General features: G+C 34.9%; 1 protein-coding gene across 1 annotated transcript in view; it reads right to left on the bottom strand.

Moving 5' to 3' along the window:
• Nucleotides 1-797: 797 nt before the first annotated feature.
• Nucleotides 798-13,758, bottom strand: part of LOC140341366 (amine oxidase [flavin-containing] A-like) — a gene marked incomplete in the record, with an annotated part of 55,058 nt that continues 42,097 nt past the window's right edge. The window contains 4 exon segments of the mRNA XM_072427067.1: nt 798-2,448; nt 4,622-4,684; nt 10,864-10,975; nt 11,734-11,831. Of these exon segments, the coding sequence (XP_072283168.1) occupies nt 2,287-2,448; nt 4,622-4,684; nt 10,864-10,975; nt 11,734-11,831 (435 nt within the window).

Consider the following 13,758-nt stretch of genomic DNA (forward strand, 5'->3'; position numbering starts at 1 on the left):
CACCTGTCAATGAATCCCTACCCAGCTTGTGGCCAAAAAACATTTTTGATGATTTAGTAACAATCATACAGCTGCATTATTTTCCTGGGGATTAACTAAGGACAGAACTGAGTAAAAGGCATCAATAAATGCCTTCATCTTACCTCTCAAAAACATTACCAGAGCCTCCTCAAAAGCCTGAAATTGCCAACAGTGGCCAGGTCAGAGCCCAAGTATGCCTTTACACTGAGTTCTTATTTGCAGATTATTGGCAGAGATTTCAATGCTCTCTGGGTGCCGACATGGAAAGTTACAAAAGAAAATTGAAAAACTGCACAGATAAAAGAAAGAAACCAATGAGTTAAAAAATATGTATTACTTTCATGTTCAGCAGATTGCTAAAGTATAAATCCCCAACCTCAGTTATACACTGCAAATAGGATTTAATAAAACAATGCAAACAAAAACAGTTTCAAGGCATTTCCCATACAATATGAGGCAATAATGCTATGTGAATTTACACATTACATGAGACTGTTAAGTACATTGATCAGCAACTAAACCAAGCAAAAAGTGCTAAAAACATCAACAAATAAATGTGTGATTTTTATGAAGAAACAAAAAACTACAGCTTCCCTTCTTAAAAAAACATTCTTTACAGTTACCATTAAGACATTTTTATCTTATTTATATAAGAATTGTTTAAAATAAATTGCTCTTTTGCAATATTTTATTACATTTTATAATAATGTAATAATATAATAATGCAATACATTATTACATTTATTACATGGTAAAATTTAGCATTTAAAGGGGTTTGCTAGTTTATTTGAAGATTTAGACCGGAATGACACTATGCACTTGTGATAAACTGGTAAAATCTGCATTTTTATGTGTGCGCTATATATGTATTGTGGCCCGTGATTGCATTTCATTCAAATTGATACACACAAACCCACCTGCACAGATGTCGGTAATCCTAACATTGTGGTAAGTTGTGTTGACCAAAAATAGTGCATGTGTGTTTTTATGTGATGAGGCTGGTTAGGGTACCAATTAAACTGAATGGGCTTTCCTTATGCATAATGTTGCAATAATGCAATCAAAGGTATAAATCCAACCTACAAATTAAGTATTTTTCTTAATTTATGGTGCTATAATCTTACAAATCATTGTGTTACCCTTTTTGCTTCACTAGTGGGATGTTCTGTAGTTTAGCAAAAAGACAACTGATTAAGGCTAACACAGTTGTCTGTATTTATGCCAGAATCAAATTTTATTTTTCTGTACCTTAAAAGAATAATACATGAGGAAACTTGAATTACTTACAATGATGTACAGAAAAAATATCTTTTGCCCCCCCCTCATAAACTTTAGTAATCATTAGGTTCTTCATTTGTTATTAAGGCCCCTTTCACACTTGGGGTAAACTGCAGAGTTGCACTACATGCTCAACCACACAACCACTGCTGCCATTCAACTGTAGAGGAGCCGATGGAACCCCTTTGTAAAAGTTTTTAATGAAGTTCCTTTTGCCTTGGGAGTTGTTGCATAGTTCCTGGAATTGACATTGTTTCAGGCTGTATGGATGGTTTTCGCCCTCTGGAAAAAGAACCAAACCATCAGCAAAAATGCAAATACACTTGCAAATGCAGACTTGCACCTTTTTATGCACCTAATTGTTCTGTTTTCCACCAGGAGTCTGAAAGGGGCCTTTATCTGACTTGGCAGCTAAACAATCTTCTGTCATCAAAGGCCTTTCAGTCTAGTAAGTATAATGATGAAATATACCCTTAAACTCTAAAATGGTGTAAGAATTGATTTCAGGAAGTGTACCTCTATTATGTTTAGTTATTTTCAGTTTTTGGAACCTATGTAAGCCCCTGTTTTTTACAGTGTATATTAGAGCCCAGGTGATTGATTTTGGAACTGACTAACCTGATGTCCATTACCTTACCTGTGTTCTGCCCAGAGATTTAGGGTTGAATAAACCTAGTTTATAGCTGTTCATAGCTCACTAATTATTCTGGCGTATAAACCTGAGAATACTATACAGCAAATGACTGATGTTTTAATGTACTTTGAATTAAATTGCAAGTTAAAATCCAATACCCATTGTTTTGATTTTGTCAGGTACTATTCATGATTACTTTTTAAATTAATTTTATAAAAGTTTTTCTATTTTAATTTTCATCAGTACTCCTTAGAATGTAAGAAGCCTATGAACAGTGGCTTAAAATCTGATTCTAAAAGTGGAAACATCCAAATACCAAAGTGGCTGGTTTTTATGAAGGTAAATGAAAACAATTAGCATGAAACTCGAGCAATGAATCCTTTCTTGTGTGCAAAAAACCCAAGAGTGGCCACTGAAGCTAAGAAAGTTGAGAAGCCAATGAACCTCACTAAACCTCGAGCAGATGGCAGATTTCTCTCCAAAAATGATCTGTTGAATGGTAGTGCAGGGACATCCTGAAAATAAAAGATAATTTTGTTAGATGCTGAAGTTAAAACAAAAGCAAAAGACAATTGTAATTCATGCATTTCTTTCTCATTGTTCAGAATAATTTATAAAATACTTCTCCTCTGAACATATAACAAATGAGAAGAGGGAGTGACCTTCTTAATGTCGATCTAACAACCACAGGAAAAAATCATAAGCTCTACATTGTAATGCCATGATAAATGTTGTTGTGAATCTTGTATTGACCTTCGTTAATAGGGTTTGCACTAGTGACAATGGAATGGGTTTGACATCCGATTGAAATCAATTAAAATTTATTGTCAGTTGCATTTGAACTGCTATAGGTGGGTTTTCATTACTATTACCTTGTATAGGAATGCATATTCTATTTGAAGTAAGCAAAAGACCATCAACAGATGCTCTAAATTGGAAGCAATTGTTTAAATACCTGGGGACCCTACCAAGAAAGTCCAATTCCAGGCCCTTCTCAGTATCTCATGACAATTGTTTGCTGGTTTGTAACTCTGTTATATGTGCATCCGTTAGAGACTAAATGATGATACACATATTATACAGAAGTGGTCCAAAGTTGTCACTACTAGGAAGCTGGTCCTCAAATTGACCCTAAAGTAATGGACCCATTCCCTCCTAAAAAAATCACATCACTAACCTCCCCCCCTACTGCCTGCAATGTCCAAGCAAATATGCCATTACTAGAATACAGAGCAACTGAAAATCTATCAAGTGGGTTCTCTTTCAATGGACTGATATGTCCTCCTGCAAGATTTCTTCCTCTCTACCAAATGAATTTTCTTGGAAGGATGATAATCTCATACCCAGGGATGGACAAAATGGTTGTTACAAAAGTATAAATCTGTTTATGTTACTGGCACATTTTACATCCTCTTACAGTTGATAATTTGTAAAGATTGAGGAAGCCTGAGCTGAGTTTACATTTAACTTATGCTTTGCAAGTGCATTTAGAAAAGCACTTGAATAAACAGAAGATTAGCAGCTTTGAGATCCAAAATAGAGATTAAAACACTATTTTATGAAATAAAATACAGATACAAAAGCTTTAGCAACAAAATGTTATCCAGTAAGGGATTATATCTACATTATCTTAGAAAAGAGGTGCAGTTTTGAAAATACTAAGACATGCTGACCAGGAAGATCTAACAGTCTACAGTATACCTTGTTTAAACAGAGGGGATTTGTAAGATCATGTAATCAGTGAATAAAAATGGTACACAAAATCATTATTGACATTACTGCCATAAAATGCTGATAAAGCATATAGGTGAATGTAGATGTAGGGTTCTAAACAAGAAGCGACTAACTATTACTACTCTACTACTTTTGGAATACCGCAGGAAGTTAAGGAGAGAAGTGGTAACTCCATGCAAACTCACATACAATGCAAAAACAATCAGGGTGTAATAAACAAACCACCATATATTAAAGAATGTAAAAATGAACTTTTATACAAAAATGCAATGAATCACCTTAATCAATGCAATTATACAATATGCATAATCACACAAGTAGATTGATTCTTAATTTGTGTAATTCTCGGATCAGACTCATTTGAAAAAATTCTAGTTAATAAAAATGAGCAAATCAGCAGTATTCCTAAATCAATTATAACTACTTCCAAATGAAGTCTGGTCTTTATCAGATTTGTCAGATTATCCAGCTGGCATTTTTTCTTCACTACCAGCAATGCCAGCAGCAGGACAGGTTCACAGTATTCTCTACAGAGGGGACTTTATTTTGAACCTTTATCTTAGCAACAGAATGCTTTTAATTGAACCCAGGTAAATGCAAATAGAAAGAAAGCAATATGCACATTGAGTCAACTGAGCTCTGGGTACATAGTAAAAGGTTGCCGAAAAGCAATCAGCTGCAATGTGTTGTAATACTAACATATAATAATGACTTTTGTGTTCTTCACAAAGTACTATCTTGTTTACAAATGATAGTCATTAGTACCATTATCCTACAGCTGCTTCCCACCCACTTCAATTTCCATCATATGTCCCTGCAGAGCTTGACATACACTACTCAGCTAGAAAGGATTTGTAGGAAATTAACAAGCTGGTGTTTTACCAAAATTATATTTTTACATCTATATCATCAAACTCATTAATTATATGAATTGAAGAACAATGTGAAACTTACCACAGACTCTGGTTCAGGCACCCATACTTCATTTTCCGAAATGAGTCCCATTTTGCACATTATCTGTAAGGAATAGTAATACATTTTATGCTTTTATAATTTCACAGTTTGAAAAAATAGCGGTTTAAAATGAACAGCTTTGAAAAAGTCTTGATTGGAGCCGAGAATTTAAATTATAGATTACTTGACTGCCTAAAAGACTGTGCTTTCCAGAAGCATATCTCAAACAGAATGAAGGACAATAAATATTGAAGAAATCATTAAAGCTGTATATAGGAAACATCTAGTTACTAAAACAGAACCTGTGAGTAGATGAACATATTTATTGTGCTAATTACCTTCACTAGCAGACACATCCAGGTATTTGCATACAACTTCAGATGTGCTGCCTTCAAGACCCCAAACACATCAGGCAGCTTATGTGGTCCCCTTGACATACTTTTTGTTTCTAATTATTGTTTTGGATGATCATCCATCAAAGGAATAGGCTTAAAGATGTGGATCGGGGTCAATGCCTATGGAAGTTAGTTGCTCTTTGGATTTATAAGGGCCCCTTTTTATGAGTGATGGAATACCCAAAAGAAGCTTTTAGGCTGCATGCTATAACCTGGAAGGGTCTGCTACCTGATGTATGTGGCACATTGCAAAAGTATATATGTGAACAGATAGATCATATATCATAAACATGAAAGTTCTTTTGGCACTTGGTGTGAGTCTACAACAGCAAGCACCACTTACATATTTCATACACACCTGTCTTTAGTGATAGTCCATATAATATACACAGCCTACAGTATTTCTTATATTCATGTTTCATTCGTTCAGAATGTTTTAATGCCCTAAGAGTGAGTAAGAATCTGTATTATGTGTAATACCCTTGTTTGTACCATGCAAATGTATGTACGTATGTGTGTATCACTTGTATTGTAAAGTGCTAAATGATGTGCAAAATGACCTTGAATAGAAAGAAAAATATACAAAATCTGTAAATAAATTTGGTGAGGAGTAGGCTTTTACTTCATGTCAGGGTAACAAATCCCTGTACCAAATTTATTTAACTCTTCCTCGATTAATCCGCTTTAAAATGGAACTGGGGTTCCACAAAAAAAAATGATGGCAATGTCCCTTCTGAAAAGAATCACACCCACCTGCCTGATCACTGTCTTCTATTTAAAAATATAATGCCGGGATATGCTTGCTATTCCGTGCTGAATAGCCAAAGATTGGAATCAGAAAGATTTTGTTTCCGTTCCTCTTCTGTTCGCCATGTAGGAAGATATGATGGTCAGGTGTACATATACTTTTGGTTGAGACGTGTTGAAGCCTGGATGTGTGATACTAATGTTGATTTATTAAAAAATCCCATAAAAAGGACATCTATTAAAAAGAGCCATTTTGTTATAACTTGCCAGTCGGCCTCCATATTAATCATAATGCTGATTATGAAGCCAATGTTGTTTTCCCTGTCTTTTTTTAAATAATAGTAAGCCTTTCTGCCCAAACTAAGTATTTATGGTATATAAAACTAAACCAGAGAAAAAAAGTTCTCTTTAAAGCAAATTATTCTGCATTATTTGAGCAGTGATGCTGATACTATTTGTGCCGTTACTTCCAAGAAAAGAAAGTTAACTGTATAAAAGAATTTTCTTTTTGTCTATATTTTCTACCTTCTTGATAACTTGATTTTTCAAATGTTATTTTTTTTTCTCTTTTAGCACAAATGCAATCCAATATGTACCATACGAGAATAACCTTTGCTTAAAATGTTTATACATTTTTTGTATTTAATTTGGGGAATGGTTTAAACCCCATCAGATTATTTTGTTGATATCGGTTTACAGTTGACATGATTCCCCTTTACACATCCTGTGCTCTATATACTACAGCAGGGGTGTCAAACTCTGGCCCGAGGGCCAAATCTGTCCCTCAAGGTCCTTTTTTTTGGCCCCCCAAAGAATTCCGAAAATGAACTACATCTGGCCCGCCCGTGTTACCACTCCACATCATCATTTTCAATACATGAAATACATAGACATTATTCCTGTACACCCATCATGTGACAAAACCTAGGCAATGATCACATGGTGCCTGACTACCGGGGCATTGTGTTTGTTTCAATCCATTAGAGACTGCATAGTGTAATAGTCAGGCAAACTTGTGATGTGAGAAGATGAACAACACACAGCCTGCAAAGATAGATAGACATTAGTCTTTTCAACCCTAAAGTGTGTGTAGAGGGGTTTATTTTTGTTAATTATGGATGAAGTAGTAAACTTCCTCAATTTTTTCAATTAATTTCAAGTTTGGCCCCCAACTTGATCCAGCCATATGTACACTTATGTAAAAATGATAAATATTTCTCTCGTTTTCTATTTAAAAAAAAAAAGTTTAAAAGGTCATTATGGGAACATTTTGTGTTATGAAAGAAAATTGTGAAAATTCCTAGCAGAGCAGATTTTTTATGCAATGTACTCAAGGGCATGAGAAAAGTAATGCTAAAATGCTAATGCAGCTTTTTTCTTTGGCTTTTAGCCTGTCATTAAATACTGTTACAGGTGCTCCTATGTAATCTGATGGCATGCTATCAGGTGAGAGAACGCCAGCGGATTACACAACAACAAATTTAACAGCTTTTGCTACAATTTTGAACCAACACGTTGTGTACAGTGTCCTTCGGACATCTAGTTACACTCTAAATGTTAGTTTCTGGTTTTGGAAAGCGTTGAATCTAAATTATACATATCTAGAACCAGTCTAAAAATAACCGCCAATGTAAGAGACAGTACATATTATTACATACTATTAACAAGCTACATGGTTTTTTAGAGTGCAGTTGTTATATAATCCTGACCCTTCACTCTGTAGGTCATGATGTAGAATGCATACTCCTGACAGCTGCACTCCATTCACTGTGTAATGTTACATATTCCTGACTACTGCACTCTGTATGGTCTGTACATGTTACATATGTCTGGCTGATGAATGCAACAAACTATGCTGTACAATACATACTCTGATCAATTCATTCTATATGCTGTGTTGTAATAATTTGTTGCATATTACATCAAAAACTGCATGCCATTAGCTATGTTGCATGTTGTATTTATGTTACATACTAATAAACGTTGATTCATTTCTGGTTGCTAAGTAGACCTGAATTGAACTTGCAGAAAAAGTGACACCTTATAATGTATTTTTAAAGATAATTTCTACAGAACAGCTTCTATGTCAGTAGAACAATGGTGTTGTGAGCAGTTCTTGGTAACCTTTTTTTGCATGCATGCAGTTTCTGAAAATCTTTTGTAACATCTCTGACAAGCATTTGTTACATATGAGCAGTTTAAGTTTTTACTGAAAAACAGGAGTCAAATTTTTTATTTGTAACATGGGAGCACTTTGTCAGTAACAGGTAATATACCAACGGATTGCAGATTGGGTCAGCTATCTCGCTAGTCATTGATGGTTATAGTTTCCGATTGGTTGCGCTTTGCTCAAAAAAGAGCACTTATACTCATTTTCACTGGTGAGTCCCAGGTATTTCCATACAACACTTTTGTCATATCACCTTAAAGACTTATGTTTTACAATACAGTGTATATAATTGGAATATATACAATAATCTAATAGTATGCTATAGATATTTCTAAAAAACTTAAGTCCATCATTTTTAACCACTAGGGAAATTAACATATCCCAGATAACCTTATGGTAATAGTTGATCCAGAGAAGGCAAAAAAAAAAAAAAAACTCATTCAATTTGTCCCAACAGGGGAAGGCAATCGAATGTTCAACAGTCTCAGTTATCTTTACTTTAAAACTTTAATACCCAGTATATGATTCTTGAAAAGCATCCAGCTTTTTCCTAAAGTAATCTATAGTTCTTGCTAAAACTACATCATGAGAGGGCCTATTCCACATTTTCAAAGACTTTACAGTAAAGAATCCCTTCCATATCTGGAGATTAAATTTCTTTTCCTCCACATGCAAAGATGACTTTGAATGTAATGACTTTGAAAACATATTATGTAATTTATATGTATGCATTTATTGAGCATTTTACCATGGTAAGGGTATAGAGTCCATAGTCGTATCACTAACTGTTTTTTGCAGAACTCCTCAAAATATACCACAGTTATATGTCAATTACATAGTTTAAGGTCAGTTTGGTGGTAAGCCAGGTAATTCTACCAGTATATTTTGGGACACACTATGGCAGAAAACTGTTCAAAGGCAATGAGCATAAAGGCCTTGGCTGAGATAGGAACCCGGGACCCTTGAGCTGCAAGATAACACACAGAGTGCATTGTTTTAGTGAGTAAACCTATCTGACACATTATATAATCAAAATCTCACCAATACTAAACAAGGTATGCTGATTAGACATATTGCTCAAACAAAATCAATAATGTAGATGAATACAGAAATATAAATGATGAATACAGGACATAGAGTTGCCTAAAAATCTAAGACAAAGCTATTGATTACAGTGTGATGTTGATGGATGTGATGATCTGAAAGTTGAAAAACTGTACAACAGAAAAAGGAGAGAAGCAATTTCAGGTAATGTGATTTTACAAGATAGAGATAAATGAGAAAAGCACAATACAAAGATAGAGAAAGACAGGATAGGCTAAGCAAGCCTGTATACAATTATAGGCAACAATATTGTGTACAAAGCTTTGTGGAAAACACTTGTGCATTTCAGGAACATATTAGAAAATGTAATTAAATCCAGGGACAGCTACCGGTAGATAAATTATAAAATGTGTCAAAATATTCTCTAGGGGGCGCCAAAATGTCACAATAAATCCACCTGATAAGAATGACTTATTATTTAGCTAGAAAAGCTATACAATATATTTAATGATTTTTAAATAAAACCTTATTTAGAAAACTAGAATCAACTATATCTAAAATTATTTTTTTACTTCTGCAGCAAATTTACCATGCACCTGCAAAGTACAAAGTGATCTCACATTAGGTACCAAACTCCCAGACAAATATTAAATGTCTGCTTATTAACAACTAGTTGATGTATCAAACAAAAACTGATCCAGTCTGTCCTTGGAAACCCAAAAGTTACCCCGCTGGTTGTCATTATATTGTATGTGATGAATCACTGTCCATTCCCTTCCTTCAATACAAATGTATCACACAGATTGTAATAGAATGGTTGGAGATTTTACATATGTGGGTAAAGGTGGAAAAGCCTCTAGATCAGTGTGTGGAACCGCCAGAGGTTACTAGGGGTCCCTTGAGCAATGAGAAATCAGGTCAGTTTAGGTCACACCAATGATTTTTGGCTATTTGTCATGGTTTTGACATACTTCCCACTGGGCAGCAATATAAGAGGCATTTTTTCCAGCGACCATCACACTAATGTACTTTGAGCTGTGATATAGTAACTATATTAGGGGTTCCCTAAGACCTAACGTTTTATCAAAGGTTTCCCTGAGTTAAAAAGGTCCAAAAAACACTGGTCTCCATGCCAAAGTTTGGCAATTAGTCAACATCTGCATCAGTACATCAGTAGCAGCCCAGTTTAAACATTTAAATTTTAACATCAGTTATACAACCAGACACAGAATTCTGGAGACATACACCAACAGGAAGAACGGCCAGGTTGGTGATCTGATATTTTTCTACTGAAGTAAGCAATATGGACAGTCGCCACTCTTCCCTCTGCCAGTGACTTGGAAAGGGAAGACATAGCAATCGCAAAGATAAGAGTTATTAATATTAATAAACAGGATTTATATAACGCCAACATTACATATTGCTGTATATTACATAAGGGCTGCAATAACAGACAGATACAGTGACACAGGAGTAGGAGAGGACCCTGCCCAGAAGAGCTTACAATCTAAGAGTTATTGCTCTGATCTGCCTTTATGTCAGAGTGTTCCTTGCCAGCTCATATGCACCCCATTACAAAACTGGTCCTCAGTGCTGCCCACCCTCTACCAGTCGACAGCAGGAAGCCAATACCCAGTGAAAACCAGGTACATACATTATATGCATTCAAAAACAATTGTAATATTTTTTAATAAACATGTAACTGCATTAGCTGGTGCGTGTTTCATATTTGCCTGGAGTTCCACATTAAAAATATTTCTGTTTGATTATGTTGTCAAGTTATATTGTTAAACATTATGCATATAAAATGAAAAAATATAGCCATATGGATTTTAGTCTATTAATGCTATGCACATTCAGAGTTATGGAGGAGAAATGTTTTATACCTCTCTTGCTGCTCTCTCACCAGCCTGCACTGCACCTTCCATATATCCACTCCACTGTGTGGCAGTTTCAGTGCCAGCAAAGTAAATCTTCACAACGGGCTGTCGGATGACACTTCAAAGATAGGACAAAATGTAATCAACATCAACTAACACAATTTACAGTGCTTTACAGATTACAAAGTGACACAGCTTAGTATGTCTTAATAGTATGTCTTAAAAGCCCATAATGCAAACACACACATATATATATATATACACACACACACACACACACACACACACTGTACATACAGTCAATTGCCATTTATCAAATATCTGAATCTAATTGGCCAATCACATAGAAGCAACTCAATGAATTTAGGCATGTAGGCATTATCAAGATGGCCTGGAGAAGTTCAAATCAAGCATTAGAATCAGGAGGAAAAGTGATTTACGTGACATTGAACATGGCATGGTTGTTGGTGCCAGGTGGGCTGCTCTGAGTATTTCAAAAACTGCTGATCTGCTTGGAATTTAACACACAACTATCTCTAGGGTTTAGAGAGAATGTGCAAAAAAAGAAAAAAATACAGTGAGTGTCAGTTCTCTGGGCACAAATGCCTTGCTGATGCTAGAGGTAAGAAGAAAATGGCCAGACTGGTTTAGTCTGATAGGCAAAACAAATAATAATTACAATCAAAGTATTTAGATAACAGATAGCATTTAGATATTAGTATTTGGATAGCATATTGCATATTTTTTCACACAAAGCCAGCATAAATTACCTTATTGGTAAGTAATTAAGCTAGTAACTAATTAACTGGCTTTCTTTTAAATATAGATTTTCCATTTCCCTTTGTATTATGTATGTAGTGTATATATCTACTATACCTTCCATACTGTGTCATTACACCTGGAGGAAAATAGGCTGTGTAACATCCACCAGAGTACTGCTCTTCACACCAATTCTTCTCTTCATAATGCACAGGCTGTTAGGTAATAGAAATCAGATAAATACACAAGAAATATTAAACTACAACTCTAGCCCAATATCTGATGCCATGAATAGTCAGTTAAAAAAAAAAAAAAAGACACCTGTGCTACATTTGTAGGTCATTTAACATAGACAAATATCACTATAGCTTCTAAGCTGGAGTAACTAACCTTTGCTGTCAAAGTAATAATGCAGGTGATGTGTTGGATCAGATATGTTAATATTAGCAGTGTAATAATATAGCATGGCAAGGGCATCTGTTATATGGTAACCTTAGCCAAAGTAGTACAAAGCTTTCTATGTGTCCATGGAACCTTTCTGAAACATTAGCTTCATCTTGGTTGCCACTGCTGGTACTTGGTTAAATTAAACATCCATTTCTATATTTTGATGGGTTTAGCTGTCCTCTTCTAACTTCCGGCTTTTCAAACCCTCCTTGTCTTCTACCCCATTTTTCCTTGGCCCTCTGTTTATAGGAGATAGAACTATTGACCTGAAGTAGTAATTCTAAACCAGGGCTTCAAGAAACCCTTGGGGTGCTCCAGTGGTTGTTAGGGGTTCAGTTGATTGACCCTACCATCAGTTGGTACTTGCAGATTTCTGGGCTCAACACCATTTAGCAGAGCCAGCAGGAAGACAGCAGCGAACTTTTAGCTTTCTAGAAGTGTTAATTTTGACTAACATTGTGCTCAATCTTTCCTGAGTATCCTTCCTACCAAACCTCAATTAATTAATTTTATCAGGGTTCCCTGGGAACCAAAATTTATTTCAAGGGTCCTTCTTGGGTAAAAAGGTTGAGAAAAACTGACCTACAGGTAAGGAAACGTAAACACAGGTTCACTTTAATCTGATTACTTCAAATTAGCTATTTTGATAAGACATATCCCTTTAATGCAGCTACTAGGCAGTTTCTTTAGAAATAAAAACAACATTTATTTGCACATTTTAAATTATTCTGTTTTATCTACAAGACATGGCCTTTAATGTATCTACGTAGTAAAAAAGTATTGATTTCCATATTAGTCCAGGAGAAAAGAAAACTGTTTTTTCAGCCTGCTGTAACATTGGGCTTGATCTAACATAGGTTTCTAACATCATCGATTGCTTCTGGATATAAGACCTGAAAATGTAAATTAACACTGAAAATGTACTCTACAGCCTGGAATAAATGTCCACAATCCAAATTAAATACTTAAAAGTTAAAATGCAATAAAAACAATAAATAATAATAAACATATATTGATTCCAAGTAAGATTAATTGCATTACACAAAGAAGTATACTTTGAGCTGAAATGGCTGAGACCAGGAAAAAGCGTTCAAGGACTACCATTATCTGAGTACATCCATTTCCATTATATGCGATAACAATGCAAGTTACCTGCATCAAAATGTATTGTCTTTGCAGGCTATGAAAGAAATAAATTGTCTCACAAGATTTATGTCATTGTTTTATCCACAGAAAATGTGTTGTTGATAGTTTTAATTTATAGGTGCTAATGGGACTGTCATATCATGAAAGCTTTCCTTTTCTGAAAAAATACTAAAAAATGGTTATGTTAGAGTTGTGCAGTCTCAATGCAAAACATATAATCTACTTAGCTATTCAGTAAGAAACTTGACTGCAGTGTTTCCCTTACTGACTTCAAAATTGCATATGCAATGGTATATATAAAAATACAGGACAGAAATATAAAAAAGCTTTTCCACCATGATTAAAAAAAAACACAACATAATACTAGAAAAATGAATGGTTGGAACATAGAAACCTTTTTGGGATCAAAAAAAGGGGAGAGGAAATAATATAGTGATATAAGTATGAGCTATGGACATGTTTACCTGTCCTAACACATTTTTTGAATAATAGTGTTCAGGTCATCAGGGTTATGTAGAACCCTGGGGCTCCTCCAGAAGTTGCCAGGGG

Source organism: Pyxicephalus adspersus, chromosome 1 (assembly GCF_032062135.1).
Source record: "Pyxicephalus adspersus chromosome 1, UCB_Pads_2.0, whole genome shotgun sequence".
Taxonomy (NCBI): Eukaryota; Metazoa; Chordata; class Amphibia; order Anura; family Pyxicephalidae; genus Pyxicephalus; species Pyxicephalus adspersus.